Below are 19,945 nucleotides of genomic sequence, written 5' to 3'. Positions count from 1 at the left end.
GGGTTATGAAAACTTTAACAGACATAGTATTACCAGAAATTAATTACCTGAATATATCTCGTGAAGTTGTTAATTGTCTTGTACGAATCAGGACGTTTATAAGAACGAACAACTTAAACAAAAATTTAATGGAAAAACAGTTACATACTAACCTAATCAAAAAGTTAAAATTTACAAATTAAACAAGTACCTACCTATTTATTTTCCAAAATAATTTGATAAATATATTTTACTTCCTATTTTGTCATTTTGTGAATTATTTAACATTTCAAACTCAAACAGATAAATTTTTTAGTACATAAAAGAATATTGAGAATAAGTAACACCAGTACATCACTCATCTAATGAGCGAACAGTGCGAACCGGCAGAAATAATAATAATAATAATAATATCGGAGAACGAATAACGTCATTTTTGTGGAGGGAGAATCCAGTGTGTTGCGTATCACAAAGTTGATAGCATACCTATATATTTAGTCATGAATGTAGATAACAGAATATTTTACTATATGTAAGTCTATGCGTATGTCGATATACGCATTGTTTCATTAACAAACGATTGTTCACTAGAGATTGGATTTATCGTTCAATTAGGTGAACTCGTTCATTCGTTCATCGTTTACTTAATTGAACTAGTTCACCGAACTAGTTCATTGAACGATACGTCTTAACGTATACTAATGTGAACTGAATGATTTGTATTATATACCTGTCCTACGTATAGTTCATCGTTCACTTGCTTAATTGAACTACTTCATTGAAAGAATACGTACATAACCCATACCAATAGCAATGGTGGGCATGTTAATGAAAATAATTAACTGTTGAAAGTTAAGTTAATTCAATTAAATTGCCTTCAGTTAAGTTAAAAGTTAACAAATAAAAAATATTTAACTAGATAAGTTTAAAGTTGAGATAGAAAATAAAATTAACTTATCTCAGTTAAAAAAAAGTTAATTTTTTTTGAAGGTACAATATTTTTAAGTCATAGCCCACCATAGTATTTTAGGTAAAAGGACGTTTCGCCCCCGTCGTTTCGTCCCCTTCAAAAAAGCGAGTCCTTGGACGTTTCGTCCCCGTCTATTATTGAGACAGGACATTTGGCCCCCGGGAGTTATGTGATGTTATTTACCTACCCGTAGGACGTTTGGTCGCCGGTATTTTAAATCACTACATTTAAATTCCTATTTTTAATTTAAAATTTCAATTATTTAAAAAAAAATGTAGTTTCAATATAATTTATATTAATATGTGAGGATGGCCTACCAACAACTTGTAATACAATTTCTAATTTTGATTTTTTTTCGATTGCTGCTCTAATCTAAAAACTTGCATTTATAATTTGAATATTGATGTTTAATTTATTCTCAGTTATTTCAACTATTGTATTTATGTGTTGAATAAACGATTATTTTTATTTTTTAGTCTTTCAAAACTGTACTTTTACCCTTTCCCCTTTGGGATCTTACATATATTTATTTATTTAATAAATATTATATTATTACCTATTATAATTATTATTTATTATTAAAACTAATAACTTTTTTCAAAATATAATTTTTGGGAATTTCCTAACATGCGAAATTACCAATTTTGTTTGTGTTGTTCGGCGACAAAGACGACGACGACAACGTCGATAATATGAACTCCCGGCGACCAAATGTCCTACCTTAATAATAGATGGGGGCGAAACGTCCGTGAGCTTATTTTTTTAAGGGGAAGAAATGGCGGGGCTGAAACGTCCGTGATTCAGTACTTTGTTATACACAAACATTTACCAAGATATTTAAATTTAACACTGTGTAAAAAATTAACTTTTTAACAAGTTAATGCCCACATTTGACAAATAGTACTCCCTGTACTTTTGTATTTATTTATATATATTTTTTAAAGGTTTTTAGTAGTATCAAAATATATTTAAAAATATTTGAATTTAATTGTTATAGTCTCTGTACCATGTATACAAGCTTTAACCAAGCTCGGGTTAAGATAATTTTTGCCCCGGTGCCATATTATTTTAGGGACCTATATTATAAAAATATACAATATACATAATAAACAGTAAATATGTATATGTTACGGGTGAAGTACAAAAACGCTTAGTGTACATATTACCCGGGTAATGTGAACCTCATCCATACGTACAGTGTAATGTATACATTATCCACCTTAAATATGTAGTATCCAATCAATTTATACATTATACGGTGTGCTGTGGATAATGTATTCGTATAACTATAATCGTAAACTTATAACTTCGGTACAACATGACCAACGCATCAAACACTTAAAATGGTAAGATTATACAAAGTCTTTCTAGTACCAAAAACCAAATTATACTAATTCAAAAAAAAATTATTTATTATTATTACTATTAAACTATAAATTATATATTTGAACAATTTTACTATTTACTTAATTAAAATTTAAAAGCGAAATACAATTATTTATTAGAACAATTTGAGTTTGAATGACATTTAGAATTACAAAGTATTCCAAAATATTACAGAATATTTTTATACTTTTTTTTAACTTCAGCATTCATGCGGTGTTTTCCAACATGCCCAATACTCAAATGTACATCGTGTAGCACAATTAGCACATCATAGATATTTTCATTAGTAATATAGTACAAAATGTTTGTATTACCTTCCAACAACGGCAATATTAATTTATCTTCTTCTCCAATAGTAATGAGGTCGTATCTTTTCAATATTCGATATGGAATATATCGTTTTATATTTACACCTTTTATACTATTTATACCTTTTATTCCACTTGATCTCACATTTTTAATTTCCGAAACTATTTCGTTATACTTAACTGCCGATAAATAAACTGAATTATTATTTTTTTCATTAACTATTTTATAAAAACACTCTTAAAATTTTTCGCGTGAAGTCATTTTAAAAACCTATTATATGTACGACGCGTGTATTAAGACGAACTAGCACCGTACTAAATATTATTGCGTGTGTTTCTTCATAAACATTCATCCACAATCGTTATTTTATCGTATACATTTTATCAAAGTACTTTACCCACTTAGTCGTAGATAATGTGTAAAATACCCGAGTAAAGTACGAAATAAACGTTTTATAAATAGTATTTTTACTTTATCCAATAGGTACAGGTAGTGTACACATTACCCGGATAATGTGAACACTAACCATATTTTGTACTTTACCCGTAACATATACAATATACATTAAAACTAGCTTAAAACGCTCTTCAAGGAACCAGCTATCTAGACTAGAGCGGGAAAGCGTCGTATGTGGGAATTGAAAAAAGGACCGCGGGAAACAGTGTCTTAAGCAAGATTTACTGTATTTCAGATAATATATATAATATTTATAGTTTCGTTTTGTGATGTAGACACCCACTAAGAAAGGATTTTTCGAAAAATCAACCACAACATGGGTTAAAAGAGATAGAAATGGAAAAATTGATCGAAAATTATATTTTTTTGGTCAGTGAATTTGCTACAATTATTTAAATAGTTAGTATAAAAACTGCACGCGGGCGAACCTGGTTATTCAGTTTATTTATTATAATATTATAAAAAAAACGTACCAACTGTCTGGGGTCCACTATATTGTTCGATATCTCAGATATCTGTGGTTTTCTACGAAATTCTAAGTAGACACTATCTATAAATCCATAAATCCATTGTTAATAACAATTAACAAATAACAATAGTACCTGACACCTGTGGACTGTGGCTAGTCCCTTATAATACCTATTTCGGCTCTATTGTTTAAAAACCAAGATTAGGGTAAAGGTTCATATGGTGTTTTATTCTATATTCTTAATCAATATTATTACATTTTATTAAATGGGGAAGACATTTAATAATTAATTAGTATTGAAATAAAAAAAATGTTCCACTGTTCAGTGTTCAGTACCTAATTCAGTATGTTTTTCAGCTTCGTGCAGTGAAAAACATATTATTGTTATTTATTTGTACTCATATATTTTATTAATAAATGTGTTATGTTTATTGATTTTGTGTTAATTGTAAAATATTTAATATTTGTTGTTTTACGGATTGAGATACAATTATTGTTTATTATTTAATATTTTTAATTTTAATTCATCGAAGTCACCAAAGAAGACGCTGCAAATTGGTAAGTTAATTTAATATAAACTAATTATAAAAGTATACACACTGAAACATTTAATACTTAAGGGGATTCGATACCATGATTTTCTGTTTTTGTCTAACACACACGTGACATAGTATTTTACTATTTTAGACGTATTTTTTGCCAAACACCAATTGATCTAATGAAGCGATAGGAATTCTGAAAACAGATTTGAATTTGTCGTCAAGTCTACTTGAAATCTACTTGGGAAAAGTGGGACTGTGGGAAAATCGATTTCATGTAGACTTGACGACATATTCAAATCTGTTTTCAGAAATCGTATCGCTTCAATAGATCAATTGGAATGTTTGTCAAAAAACACGTCTAAAATACTATGTCGCGCGTGTGTTGGACAAAAACAAAAAATCACGGTATCGAATGCTCTTAATGAATGGGCGCATTTGCACAAACATAAACATTTTTAAACGTAAACTATACCAATCTTCATTTAGTGTTAATTACTCCCAAAATAAAATAGAAGTGCTTACCTACTAGGTAACTTAAAACATTTAACCATTAAAAGTTAACAAACTTATTCAATAAAAATGTCTTACCCCCATATGAAATAAAAAGCTTTATATACTAAAATCTTATTTGAACCTAATTATAATCAAGTTTCGGAACTTACCAAAGCAGTATGGCGCCATATCGCGTTAAGAGTAGTGAAGTGTGGAATCATTTCACTCAGAATGAATACCAAAAGGCAAAATGTGATTACTGTAGTTCCACCTTAAGTACATCTGGAGGATTGATGAATAATTTATGGCGACACTTGAAAACTGTGTATTCTACGATTCCATTAAACAGAAATCAGAGAAATCTTATAGTTGGTCAGTATTAAGATATAAGATTTTAATAATTTAAAATAATTTATTTTTATTTATATAGAAAATATTGAAGAGCCAGCTGAATCATCAATTAGTCAACCCAGTACATCCAATAATGGTGCAGTAGCTAGTACTGCTTCCAGACCACAAGGTTTATCTCGCCGTCCTCGAGAGGGACAGTCCTCAATATCAACTTACTTTAACCAAACAAGGCCACTGAATGTTAACACCAAAAACGTATTAACCATCAACTAACAAAAATGATTGTTAAAGGGTAAGTATATAATATATATCTATTTAGTGTAGTTGTAAAAATCAATAAAATTATGTTTACTTTTAGATACTATCCATTTGACATTGTGGAAGACGAAGAGTTCAAAAATTTGTTAAAAATGTTGAACGGTGTTTATTCATTACCATCCAGAAAAACCATCTCCAACACCTTGATACCTAACCTCTACTACCAGACATATGAGCAGGTTAAAACTTTAATGACTGTTTTGCTGTGTGCTTGACAACAGATGGTTGGACGTCAGTCAAAAATGAAAGTTTCATGGGCATAACTGCACATTTCATTAATGAAGATGCTATGCTTCAGTCCGTTTGTCTAGGATGTGAGATGTTTGATGACAAGCATACAACGAATAACTTGTCTACATATTTGAAGAATACTGTTGAAGAGTGGAACATCCAATATAAAATTACAGCAGTTGTGAGCGATAATGCACCCAATATTGTAGGAGCTATAAAAAAATGTAATTTTCGGCATGTACCCTGTTTTGCTCATTGCATTAATTTAGTTGTACAAAGTGGGTTGAAAGAAATGAGTGAAGTCCAGAAAAAAGTGAAGTCATTTGTGGAATATTTTAAAAGAAGTTCACATGCTTTATCAAAACTTCAGTCAACACAAAAACAAATGGGCTTGACTCCATTAAAGTTGAAGCAAGATTGTCACACGGTGGAACAGTACACAAGATATGTTTCAGCGTATTATCCAAATAAAATATGCTGTTATTTCAACAATGGCTCTACTCCAGTGTGATGTTGAACCACTCACTGAATCGGAGTGGATGATTGTTGGAAATGCCTCAGAGGTACTTAAAATATTTTCTGAAATAACAACAGAAATTAGCAGTGAAAAGTATGTTAGTATGTCCAAAGTATTAATTTTTATAAGAGTAATGGTTGGAACTATGGAGTCATTTGAGAAGAACATGGGCTTCCTGATATGACAAAAAAATGGTCACTACTCTTTTAGAAAAATTAAATTCTAGATTCAGAGGCTATGAAGACAATGAAATAGTAACACAAGCAGCTCTTCTGGATCCAAAATTTAAGAAGTTGGCTTTTGATGGATACCATGCCCGAAAATTAGAAATTTCCATGTATCAGCTCAAAGCAAAAGTCTGTCGAGTGACAATAACTGAAACAGAAAACCCCACAACAGTTTTAGGTACAAATAATAATTTTGTTGCTTCCACCTCCACATCATTGGTTTGGAAAATGTTTGATGATCAATACTCACAAAATAATGTAAGAGTCAATCCAACAGCAGCAGGCTTCATTGAGTTGGACAAATATATGAATGAACCACTCATAAATCGACATGAAGATCCGTTAAAATGGTGGACAGCCCACAAATTATTATATCAACGTTTATTTATAATAGTAAAAAAAACGGTTGTGCATACTTGTTACCTCTGTGCCATGCGAAAGGCTTTTTAGCAAAGCAGGTTTAGTGATAACAGAGAGGAGATATCGAATGCTAGCCTCAAAATCTTCCAAGGTATTATTTTTAAACCAAAATCTGTAATAGAATGTATACAATTTTTTAAATATTTTAATTGCACATAACTATTTACTAATTACTATACTCGAGTCAAGCTTATTACTATTTGTTTTATTTATATATGTTAATATTAATATTTTGTTATATTTTAATTATTTTTATTTAATTGTATTATCTATGAAGTATTACCTAATTTTTACCTTTAAATTAATTTACCCCATAAAGTTTTACCCATTTTTAATGTTTTTATAACACAGTTTTATCTATTTTTTGTTTTAATTATAAAATATTTTTTAATTTATAATTGTTTGTTTTATACTTACAAGAATCCTATTTATTATTATAGAAAACTACTACTAAGTTACAAATTACAAAATATAAATACCTGTTGTAATAGGTAACTTATATTGAAAATGATTAAGGTAATGTATTAAAGTAAAGTAAGTTACTGTAAATCTTTTTTTTAGATTGTCTTACAACAAAGCTTTCAAAGCTACAAAATTTGTTTAATGTCTTTCAAGTACTCTTTATTGTTACCACAAAAGTTTTTTTGGGAATTTTTTTAATTTTTTCATGTAAACTAGATTCTGAGTGGAGTGACGAATGTATTGATTTTACAATGATGTGTGTTTTTTTTATTTTTATTTTTGTGTGTCTGTCATCACTGTATGGGGCAGTAAAACTGTTTTGATTTTCTTCGACAGTCTCTGTAAATTGTATGTATTTTAATATTTTGTAAAATTAATATAACTAACGTTTTAGATAAAGTAAAGTTATATTAGTAAATATAAAAAAATACTTACGAATTTTTATTTTTTTAATTGTTTAACAATTTACGTAAACCTTTTTTTCCAACAGCCCTTTTTTGTGTGCGAAATTTTTTTGGCGAAATTTTAATAAAGAACACAGTCACAAAATAAAACACTCTTAACTCTTGAAAGGTTGAAGAGTAACTAACATTTAGTGAAACAGTAATTTGGTACCTATCACATTTGTATTTTTAACTTAGTATTATATTATAATATTATAGGTAGGTACTATATTATCGTTTATTCCAAGAATCGTAAAATTGATACAGACATAGCCAATATTTAATGTTGGTTCTGGTATAATGCTTAAATTAGGGCTAGGTATTGGGGGATCTAACATGTAACATTGTACATAATTCATAATTCATATTATAATATAATTTATATTATTATCATAATACCACTGTCACTATGTACGTTTTCCAGGCACATTTGTATTAGGGCCTGGCCATACGCATCCCAGCTATCGCATTTCGTAGCTAGATAGTAGAAGCTACTCGGTCAGACTAATATTATAATATCGAAATTATTCCTGGAAATTATGCAATTATTACGGGCGCACTGATTGCTGATAACCACAGCGCGCGACGTGGCATAGAATAATACGGCCATACGGGCAAATATAATTTTATCGTGATGGGAGAAATCGTATTCGCAGTCGCAACAACCGTAGGCAGCAGCACGTTACAGCCATGAATATTCGATAAAATTGAAATTTTTACATAAAAACTGTTTCACGCGGGAAAGAACCGAGAAGGCTATAGTCATAACTAAGAACCGAAATTCTCGCCACTGAAAAAGGGGAATTTTGACTGTGCAATGTTGTTTTTATTTTTTTGATATCAGCACTGAATAAAAAGTTATTCCAGTTTGAAAAACGCAAAAATAAAAAATTTTGAAACAATAAGAACTTTTTTGTATTAGTGATATCGAAAAATTAAAAACAACGTTGCACAATAAATGTTCTCTTTATTGCGTGGTTAAAATTTCGTTTCTTAGTTATGACTGTAGCCTTCTCGGTTCTTTCCCGCGCGAAACGGTTTTCACGGACGAATTTATACATGTGTAGCGTCTTCTTAATGTTAAATTATAAAGGTATTTAACACTAATGATATAGATGGGTACTTACAATACAAAAATACCCTGTACTATGTAGGCTTATAGCAACTGTCTATTGTATTATTATTTAGGGTGGCCTAAGTCCTAGTCCTTCGTCCCGATGATACTGGTTTGCGCACAGTACACAATTTTTTACCTGTAAACTGACAACTCGTTTGCGTACATTGAAAAAGGTGAAAACCTGGTTAATATTAATTTCGACCTGAAAAATGACTACTCGTTTGCGTACAGTTATTAAATTAGACTTATAGAACAAATTCCGATAAGAAACACGTAATTGATTAACTAGTGTACGGTTCTAAGCGTCAATTATGGACGGTCGTAAGATATTGGTTGACAGCGTGTTACCGTCCGCTTTTAGCTCTGTTTTCGGCTGGGTTTTAATTTGTCAAGTGTTCGTTCATAAGATCGGCCGCTACATTCATTGCTAATTTTGTTGACTGTGTCTATTGAGAGTCTTATGGATAAATTTTGGCATATTGAGGAGCCGGATGTAACCTCTGCAACGTTCACTAAAGATGGGCGGTGTGAACATGGTTCAAATTCAAATATTCATGGCTGTAACGTGCTGCTGCCTATGGTCGTTGCGACAGCGAATACGATTTCTCCCACCACGATAAAATTATAGTAAAACACTGAAGCTGTTCTATTAACAATTTCACCCCGAGATATTTCCGACCATAACTTGAGTGTTATTTATAATGAATCTGAAGATGGTGTATCATCTGAAAATACTACAACTACTGAGTAAGTGTTTTGAATTACGATCGACTTGTTTTTATAATTTATTAAAGCACAATTTTTATATCTACATTTATATTAGAAAATTAATAAAAATAGACATAAAAAAGAAAATGGAAACTTTCAATTTTCTACAAATAGCTCAAAAAAGTTAAAATATTATTAAAGTTGTACGAAAACTATTTTGTAGTTAAACATTCTTAAAATTTGTAATATTCATACCCAAGACAGTAATACAATTCGAAAATGTAATACTCAGTTCCTAAGTTTTCTTCAGAATTCAATATTATATAAATATATGAAATTTTGCAATTATTTTTTTATTTTCGTTTATAGTGAAAATAGACAATGAAAACAGTATAATGTATATATTATATTATATGTATATTATATATTATTATATATATTATATAACCAATTAACCATCATTAGTATATTAGGCGAAATAATTTTATATGTACTGTATCTGAAAATGATAATATGTATTTCTTTACACATTTATAGTGTTCTGTTTGGTCGTCGAATCGTGGATATAAAGTTTGTATTTGATCAAATATTGGCCAATAAAAACCAAAATCATATAAAAGGATTTGATTGTTCTTTTATTAACTCTGAATTTATTAAAGAAACACGTAAAGGATTTCAATGCTCATGGATTTTTAAATGTAAAATGTGTAACCTTGAAACAATAATTCAATCAGATATCGACGACAACAACAAAATACCAATCAATAAAGCAGTGGCAAATGCATCTATTTCAGTTGGAATTGGCTATAGTCAAGTTAATGAGTTTTAGGCTTCTATTGATGTTCCAGGTATGACTAACTCATCGTTTATAAAAAAATTGTAATAAAATTGATGAAGTTGTCAACAAAAGTGCTTGGGAACAAATGAGACTGGCTGGTTTGGAAGAAAAAAAACTAGCTTTAGAACGAAACGATGTTGATACAGATGGTATTCCAATGTGTCCTGTAGTGGCAGATGGACAGTGGGGGGAAAAGGAGCTTTAAAACAAAATATGATTCATTATTGGGAGCGGCAATTTTTATTTTTTGAATTTCAATAAAATTTAGGTATATGCCAGGGGTGTCATTTCAATTTTTTTTTATTGTTGCTGACAAAATGTTGGGATTTGATTTTAAATTAATTACGATCATAGGTATAAACTGACTAACTATAGACATTTTAAAATGACACATTAGGTATATAACAAAAAAATACCTATAAAAACAGTTTCTAATATGTTCTAATGCATATTTATCATTTTAGGCAACAATTATTGGATTCCATACTTCTAAAGTTCTTTTTTTCGGTATAAGATTTCGGTGTGAGCGAAGTAAAACTTTATATCAAAAATCAAAAGAACACGAATGTTTTATGAACCTGAAAAAGTCTTCTACTTGTATGGAAGCAGATGGCATTGCAGAGGGTTTTTTAAAAAGCATAGAGTTACACGGTCTCAAATTCAATCGATTAATTGGTAAAAAAAATGTTATAAAAACAATATATATATTAGATTTTTTAATTTAAAATCATGTACATTGTAATTGTACAAAGTATAATATTAAGTGCAGATATGTATATATATATATATAAATATAGACGACAGGGATAGCAGCGTTACAAAACGGCTAAAAGAAGTTATTCCTTATGGTCCTACAAGATTAGTGGAAAAAATAGAGTGTAGAAATCACTTACTTCGTAATTTTAGTACCAAAATTTCAGCAATTTCTAAAAATACAAAGTGTACCCTATTTTGTTGAGATACTTTATTACAGCCAATATCATCATATTCCCTATAGCAATTCGAAAAGCAATTAAGTATCGAAAAAATTTGAAGGTACCAGAGCATGAAAAAATATCAGGTACGTAACCTATCTATTTATAAAAAAGTACTTCTTAAATGCTTTGTTATTATTAAATTTTAGGTCTTGTATTGGATATCAGCAATCAGTGGCGCCGAACTTCTAAAAATATACTCAGGCCAAATGAAAATACAACGGCCCCAAGCCACCCAGCAGCCACAAGCCTACTCCGTCCCCTGCGTCCTTCCATCAATTCGAGCACAGGTTAACTCCTTATCCGGAATCTCCCAATATGTTTGCTTATATTGTTAATATATAATGCAATTTGTTAATAACTTTTACATTCCATAAATATCATATTTTAATATAATATCTAATTAGTTACTAAATGTATAAATTAATAAATATTACAACTGTTAAAATAAACTACAGAATTTGCCGGTATGTATTGGTAATAGATATATTTGCAATAGGATATATAATATTAATAACAATAAAATACATTTTAGTGATTTTATTATGAAATAAGTTTCATATAATCATAAGTTATTACTTGTTAAGTATGTGAAATTGTTGTTTGACTATATAACTTAGCATCTTGGAAAATGTCAGAAAAAGCATCATCAGTACGAAGTTTTTTTATCCTGGTTTCTGTTTTTGTTAAAAGACTTACAGCAGCTAGTACGAGGCGTGTCCAGAAAGTAAGTTCCGTTGGGCAATAAAAACATGTAAATGTGTAAATTTTATTATAAATTTTATTTGAATATAAAATACATGTATTACTCTATTTTTCAACATAGTTACCACCATTATTTAAGCACTTATCATATCGAGGTACTAGTTTTTGTATCCCTTCATCATAGAAAGATGACGCCTGTGATTGTAACCATGCGCTAATAGCCTTTTTCACCTCATCATCTTCGTTGAAGTTCTGGCCACCCATAAATGATTTCATGTGTAAAAAAAGATGAAAATCACTGGGTGCCAAATCTGGACTGTAGGGCGGATGATTAAATTGTTCCCATGCAAAATCTGCAAGAAGTTGTTTTGTCACATTTGCTGTGTGCGGGCGGGCATTGTCGTGGATGAAAACAATGCCACGGCTAAGCATGCCTCGTCGTTTATTTTTTATTGCACTACGTAGTTTTTTAAGCGTCTCGCAATAAGAATTTGCGTTGATTGTTTGACCACGCGGTAAAAAGTCCACTAACAAAACTCCTTGTCTGTCCCAAAACACCGTGCACATGATTTTTTGAGTAGTCAGTGTCTGTTTGCTCTTTTTCGTTGATGGCGATGTGGTATGTCTCCACTCCATACTTTGTTGTTTTGATTCAGGGGTGACATGAGAAACCCAAGTCTCGTCCCCTGTGACAATACGGCTTAAAAAGTTATCTCCCTCTTCTTCGTATCGTGACAAAAACTGAAGTGCACTACCTTGACGTTTCACTCTGTGTTCATCAGTAAGAATTTTCGGCACCCAACGAGCGCACAATTTTCGAAAATTTAATTTTATTGACACAATTTCATAAAGAAGAGAACGAGAAATTTGAGGGAAATGTTTTGCTAATGACGTCATGGTGAACCTTCTGTTTTCATGAATTTTTTTTTTAACTTCTTGCACCAAAACATCACTAATCAAAGATGGTCGCCCAGTTCGTTCTTCATCGTGAACATTTGTACGGCCTTCATTGAAAAGTCGCACCCATCTCCTTACCATTGAATCACTCATCGCATTTTCTCCATAAACTTCACAAATTTGACGATGAATATCAACTGGTTTGATATTCTTTGCATTTAAAAAACGAATCACAGATCGTAACTCACATGTGGCGGCATTTTCTATTAGTTTATCCATTTTAAAACACTCGCCACGTGACATACGTACACTAACTAGTCACGGAATGGTTTTAAAATGTTCTAAATGAGTAAATGAAATAATCTGATATGACCGTCATTAAGATAACATCGTAAACGCGATAAAAATAGAAAACGGAACTTACTTTCTGGATATACCTCGTATATCCAAGTCACAGGATTGCAAAACTTTACTGAGTGGTTCAACAATATCAAATATACTCTTAAATATGAATGCCGGTATTATAAAACGCGAAGACTGAAAATAATCGATCAAACCACTGCACTCAGAACCAGTTTTATAATCGGTGGTACCTTCATGTGTCTTTACTTCACTCAACATGTCCAAAATTGCTTCCAATGTCTCTAATACTGTGGTTAAAGCGAATGATGTTGACATCCATCTAGTTGTACCAACCCGTTTGACAGCTCGTATTTGTTTATGGGGATATATTTGAGATTGTTTTTGTCTGTATAAATCTGCTCTTTTCTTACTACAATTTATGAATTTGTATAGTTTTTCCAAATTGCCAAATAAATCAATCGCTTCTGTACATGAACCAACAGCAGACAATATGATTAAATTTAATCTATGCGCATAACACCAGATGTATAAAGCTTTAGGATTAATTTCCAGGATTCGAGCTTGCAATCCGTTATATGTTCCTCGCATGTTAGCCGCACCATCATATGATTGGCCTACAAGGTTATTTTTCCAGTCCAAATTATTTCTTTCCATCAATGATTTAAACTGTTGAAAAAGTGCTTCACCTGTAGTATTTGATGACTCGATTAACGCTAACAATCTTTCATGGATTTTTCCATCAAAAATGTATCTAACAATGAATGAAAGTTGCTCTTTATGCGACACATCAAATGTTGAGTCTATGCATATACTAAAAAGTTCAGCAGAATTAATTTGTGATTTAATTACTGATAATACATATTCAGCAACAGATTCAATGAGTAAGTTTTGTCTTTCCCATGAAATAAAAGAATATTCTTTTCTTGCATTGCTCTTCAAATTACTTATGTGTACTGATAATGTAGGAGAATGTTGTGCTAATAAAACTACCATATCTTTGAAATTTCCTTTCAACTCATTTTTTCAGCATTCATCATGACGTCCTCTAAAAGATAGATTGTGTTTTGCTAAAAATATAGTTATCTCTATTAATTGTTTTACAACATCTCTGTTGAAAGAGACTTGACGATTATGTTCTTCAGTTAATGATGGTAAAATAGGTAAACAATGTGTACTTACTTTAATTTTTAGTGAAGCCATAATATGAGTTTCATATACTTCATGATTGATTATACACATTAAACCATTTTTCCAGTAGTTGAAGCCATTCTTTATCCAAGCATCATTTGATTTGGAACTATAAAGAATGCAATACAAACAAAATATTTTGTCAAGCTTTGGTGAGTATGACAGCCATTCCCTATTCACATAGGTATTGTCAATTAATTTTCTTGAGTACCAAGAGCAATGAAAACTTCTGTTTGAAGTATTTTTAGGAAAACATTTGTTTTCCAATTCATATATACTTGGCTGACATGGTCCTAACCTTAGAACCATATTTCGTAACTCTGGGGTCCATGATTTAATTTTAATAAACCTAGCAGGATCATTTTCAAATACAGTATTTTCCTCAAACAACTTGTTTTGAACTGTTGAAGTTACAATCTGAAAAAAGTAAAAACAATTGTAATTTGAATTGTTTTTATGGCATATATTTTAAAAGCAATGCTTATGAGTTATAAAATATTAAGTAGGTACCTAGATACCTAGTACCAGTAGTACCTACCTTTATTCAGGCTTTAGATAAATTTAGTTTATTATTCTCATTTCTCTGAATGCATTGATATCGTGTGTATCATTTGAATGCCATATTATAAAAATGTATTATTAAACAATGACTACGGTGTTATTAAATAATAATTTTACATTTTAATTAATTAGCGTTTTTTTATAATAATAATAATAACTTTATTTCAGAAACACAAGATACAATTTAAATTTTAAATAAAACATTTTTTCTGACCCAACCTATAAGTAAACTTGTTTTAGGTATGGTGAGTCTTAGTAACAATAGAACGTAATAATAAAAAGAGATACAATGAATAACAGGTTAACTAAATATTATGAACTAACACATTTTAAATTTAATAAAAGTTTGGAACGAGTCGAAATTAATATTTTTACTACGGAGTAAATTTATACCAGTATTTAAAGGTGACAATATAATACCAAAAATCTTTTAGAATTGCTTAGCTTAATAAATATAATATAATCTAATAAATAAGATAAGATTTAATCCTATATCTTTTTCTTCTAAAAACAAAGTTTTGCTAAGTATAATAATACTAAATATATTTTGAATTGTTTTTAATATTCCTACCAAATTATCATCTAGCAATTTTTGTTTTTTAAATTAAACAAATTATTGCCATGCAATGTTTGAATAATTATTTACCTCACTATAATCTGGTTGAATTACTTGATCATTATCATTCTCAAAAAATGGATCATTTATTGCTGCTTTAACCACTTGATCTACAGAAATTTCCTAAACAAAATGAATAAATATTTAGAAAAAATATATTATGTTGAATGAAATAATATGTGTATTCTAATATATTACACATTACCGCCTTATGGCTTATAACTTATAAGTTATTAAATACCTACATGTTTTAGATTGAAAATTTAAATAATTCTCAGACATATTTTTAAAATTAAATAAATTATTGCCATGCAATGTTTGAATAATTATTTACCTCACTATAATCTGGTTGAATTACTTGATCTACAGGAATTTCCTACACAAAATGAATAAATATTTAAAAAATAATAATATGCTGTTTTTACAGTTATGCATATTATACTAATATATTTTCAGATTAAAATTTAAATTCAGATTTAAATATTGATCATTAATTTCCTATAAAATAAAATACTTACTCTAGAACAACTAGATTTGTGATAAAACATATCAGAAATGTTTTTACACTTCCCAGCTTCCTTCTTGAGTAACTTTCGTTGTTTCTCTCTATTTTTGTCAGCCCCTCCGCGGTATTTTCTTTTGCCTTCCATTTTTAATAAGATGTAATCCTTATACGATATAAGTAAAAACAAATTTACTAAATAAAGTTCTTTTATCTTAATGTCTTAAACCAATTTTGCATAATCACTCATATAAATATGTTTTTATAAATTTTAATGATATTAAAATAAAAAAAGACTTAATTATTTTTTTAGACATTTATATCTTTAAAAATAATTTTATTTCTTAACAACATTCAAATATTTAATTATTTGCTACTTACCTAAAACACTGTAAATAAAACTAAAGACTACAGTAATCACGCCGATTCCGATATCTTATGTATATGGTGGACTGGTGTCACTGGTGAAGTCACAAACAAAGTTAAGTTTTTTAAATATTCGTCAAAACAATTAAATAAATATTAATTAATAATAATAATACACTAGAAAGTAAATACGTCCCAACATTCTGTTGTATCAAAAATAATTAAGAAATAACAGGCAATAACAGCTGTATCTAATGTTAAATGACAATGGGAAATTTAATTTTTGTCTCAATTAATCACGACGTTGAAAATTATGTTCGAAAAACCCATAATCCATATAATAATATGGTTTCGAAGAAACATCGATGATGACGATAACGTAATGCATCGTCATGTACTCATTTGTTCAACGTACTTAATGGCTAATTTGATTCATTATTTTTATATTTAATTTCTGTGGCTATTAGTATTTAACTGAGATAGAGAAGTCTCTGAACTACGAACTAGGTACCTAAATAAATAAGTATTAGTTTTAATATATATCCATTATTTTCATCAAGTAACTAAGTGTAGTTTATTATGTTGATTAAAATATTGCAGACGTCCAGCCCCCCTCTGATCGCCGGCCCCCTTTTAAACATGTGGTCAGGCCGTGGCCTGACCTAAACATAGGACTCGGCGCCACTGTCAGCAATAGTTTTTACTATATATTAGGTCAACATAATAAATGTGATATATACTTTTGTAATAATAAACAAGTTATTAGTGAAAACTTAGTGGCAGCAGCATTTAACTGTGGATTAATGTCAGAATTTAAATTGGTGGCACAACGACTTATTGATAATGCTACTATAAGTCTATTACACGATGTAACGAACAATATTTGTGAACAATTCAACAGTGTTGTTAATAAATTTATTGTGGGAAAGCGAATTGACTTTTCACAGAGGAATTCGTATAATACTCGTGTAAAAGCTGCAATTGTATCGTTTAACTCTGGTGGAATGTTACTTAGACATATGCACAAAAAAATTACTAACAATAGTCCTGGTAGACACACATATTATATGATCATTTTTGCATTTATTTTAATTTAACATTAAGTTTAAACTATAAGTAAAATTATAAAAAAATTTTAGGTAAAATCGGAAAACAATTTTTGTCAACAAAATTACGAAAACTAACAGAAACACGAAAACGACGACAACTATTTCCAATTAAAAAAAATAAAAATATTAAAAACACTGGCCCGGACGAATTTTATGGGCTTGCGGAACCCTTAGCAAAAGATTATGTTATGGATGTCGAACAGTTTGTAAACCAAAAGCAAACGTTTCTTGCATCGTTATAATTAAGTCACGAACAACGTTGTGCCATAGAAGAAAATACACGAAACAAAGAAATTGTCAACAATGGTTCAGTGAAAGAAGAGTTCGACTTACCGCATCCAATTTTGGAAGGGTTTGTAAAATGTGTGCAAATACATCACGTAAAAATACAGTTTATGATATTTTATATGGAAACGCCACTTCAAAAGCAATGGAATATGGAAAAATAAATGAAGATGAAGCAAGACAAACATTTGAAACAATGACAAAATTAAAAGTAAAATTTGTGGTTTATTTATCGATAAAGATATTCCATACTTGGCTGCTAGTTCTGGTAAATATAATTAAAACAATTAACACAGTTACCTATTTATACAATTTTAATGTAATTTTATTTCAGATGGCTTAATCATTGGTGAAAATGCTATAATCGAAATAAAGTGTCCCTATACTGTAAAAGACTATTTACACATTCGAGACGCTATAGTAGATAAAAAGGTGCTTAAATCAGAAATCATAATACATATTTAACTACTTAAGTACTTCGAAATACTATAAAATATATTAACTGATACTTTTTTTATTATAAAAATATTTTAGATCCAATACTTGTACTTAGAAAATGATAACATTAAATTAAAAACCCAAAGCTTATATTATTTTCAAGTACAAGTTCAGCTAAGAATAACAAATACGAGATTATGTTATTTTGTGGTTCACTCTGAATCATGGGGTCACATCTTAAATATTAAATATGATGAATTATTTTGGAATAATAAAATGGAAAACCAGCTAAAATTGTAAGTGTATATAATATAATAATTTTATATAAGTTAAAAAATAATTTAAAAATTACATATGTTTAAACTGCTTCTAAAATTATTTTCTTAGGTTTTATTTAGATTGTCTTCTTCCGGAAATTATCGATCTCAAATTTGGAAAAAGATTGTTAAAATCCGATATATCAGAACCTAAACGAATTCAAGATGAGCTGGATAAAAAAATGAAATATAAATAAGTTTTGTTTTTTATATTTTGTACATTTTTTAAATTCATGTCCAATGTATGTACTATAGGACATAGGTACACAGTACACTCGTATACTACATATAATATAATATGAAACATTGATATATATTTGTATACTAAAATTTTGGTTATTAACATTGGTTATTTTATTATAATATAATTTTTGACATTTTTAAATGATGTAGTATTATTTAGATTGTTATTTATAATATTATTATTTTATTTTATTTTCACTAATGAAAATTTATGAGGAACTTTATTTATTTATCAACAATTAAGTATTAAAAAAAAAACTAATAAAAATCGAAATATCATAATAATGCCAATAAATAGCTCAAAAATATTCAAAATATATTATTCTTCATTTTTATATTTTTCCGTAGGTACCTATGGTAATTATTATTTATTACACTCAACGGTGTATATTATGCAATTGTTTCATAATGTATAGTTGATTATATTAGGTATGTATTTATATTTAAATCTTCTTCTTCTTAATATATAAAACGAAAGTACGGTGGCGCGGCCCCGTGTCGGTTTTGGAGTTAAAATAGTGGATTTACGAGCGAAAAACCGTTTCTTCCATGTAATTCTTAGCCGTCCGCCAATCACGTTACTTCCTCGCGACGGCGGCCGAGCTATCACGATTTTTCCGTAATCATATACTTATTATCAGTCGTCGATATCGTGTTTTTGATTTTTCGAAACGTTTTACACTTATTTTTTCGACTTTTTACGCGATTTTTCGACTTTTCGCCCTTTGTCCGTCGCCGTTCGTACCATTTTTGCGTCGTCCGTTTCTTTTGCCATCCGTCGGCGTACGGGTTTCGCTCGAAATCTGTTAGCGCGTTTCGTTCCCAAAGCGTCCTCCGTACGTTTTCATCGGGTTTTTCGATTTTTTTTCGATCTGCTTCATATTTAAACGCGCCGTTTGTCCTTTTTTCGCGTCGTTTACTTCTTTTAAAAACCGTTTATGTACGGTTTGTACGCCGGTTTGGTCCGTATGCTTAGAAATCGAGTTTACAACCGAGTCTATATACCTACTGATACTTATGATGTACTATTTTTTTTTTCACCTATTCAATAAATATTGCTTTAGACTGTTTTAAGTACGTGTTGTTTTGTCCTTGGTACCCTAAACTCTGTTCAAAATACATATTTCAAGTTCATGTCGACGGTGG

At 29.7% G+C, this 19,945-nt stretch overlaps 1 protein-coding gene and 2 pseudogenes across 1 annotated transcript; 2 read left to right on the top strand and 1 right to left on the bottom strand.

The window, feature by feature from the left end:
* Positions 1 to 4,782: 4,782 nt before the first annotated feature.
* LOC149062012 (uncharacterized) lies at positions 4,783 to 5,227 on the top strand. The gene is made up of 2 exons (XM_089215175.1): positions 4,783 to 4,975; positions 5,034 to 5,227. Exons 1-2 carry the CDS (start codon positions 4,783 to 4,785, stop codon positions 5,225 to 5,227), a joined length of 387 nt encoding a protein of 128 aa, XP_089071301.1.
* A 984-nt stretch (positions 5,228 to 6,211) lies between these two features.
* LOC149062011 (uncharacterized) lies at positions 6,212 to 18,753 on the top strand (annotated as a pseudogene).
* Positions 13,232 to 16,189, bottom strand: LOC107169746 (zinc finger MYM-type protein 1-like; annotated as a pseudogene).
* Positions 18,754 to 19,945: the final 1,192 nt, after the last annotated feature.

This window comes from Diuraphis noxia, unplaced genomic scaffold, assembly GCF_037042655.1.
Source record: "Diuraphis noxia isolate RWA-SAM2 unplaced genomic scaffold, SU_Dnox_SAM2 contig0001, whole genome shotgun sequence".
NCBI classification, from domain to species: Eukaryota; Metazoa; Arthropoda; class Insecta; order Hemiptera; family Aphididae; genus Diuraphis; species Diuraphis noxia.
The sequence above is the reverse complement of the archived record's forward strand: the minus strand, read 5'-3'. Positions and strand labels throughout refer to the sequence as shown.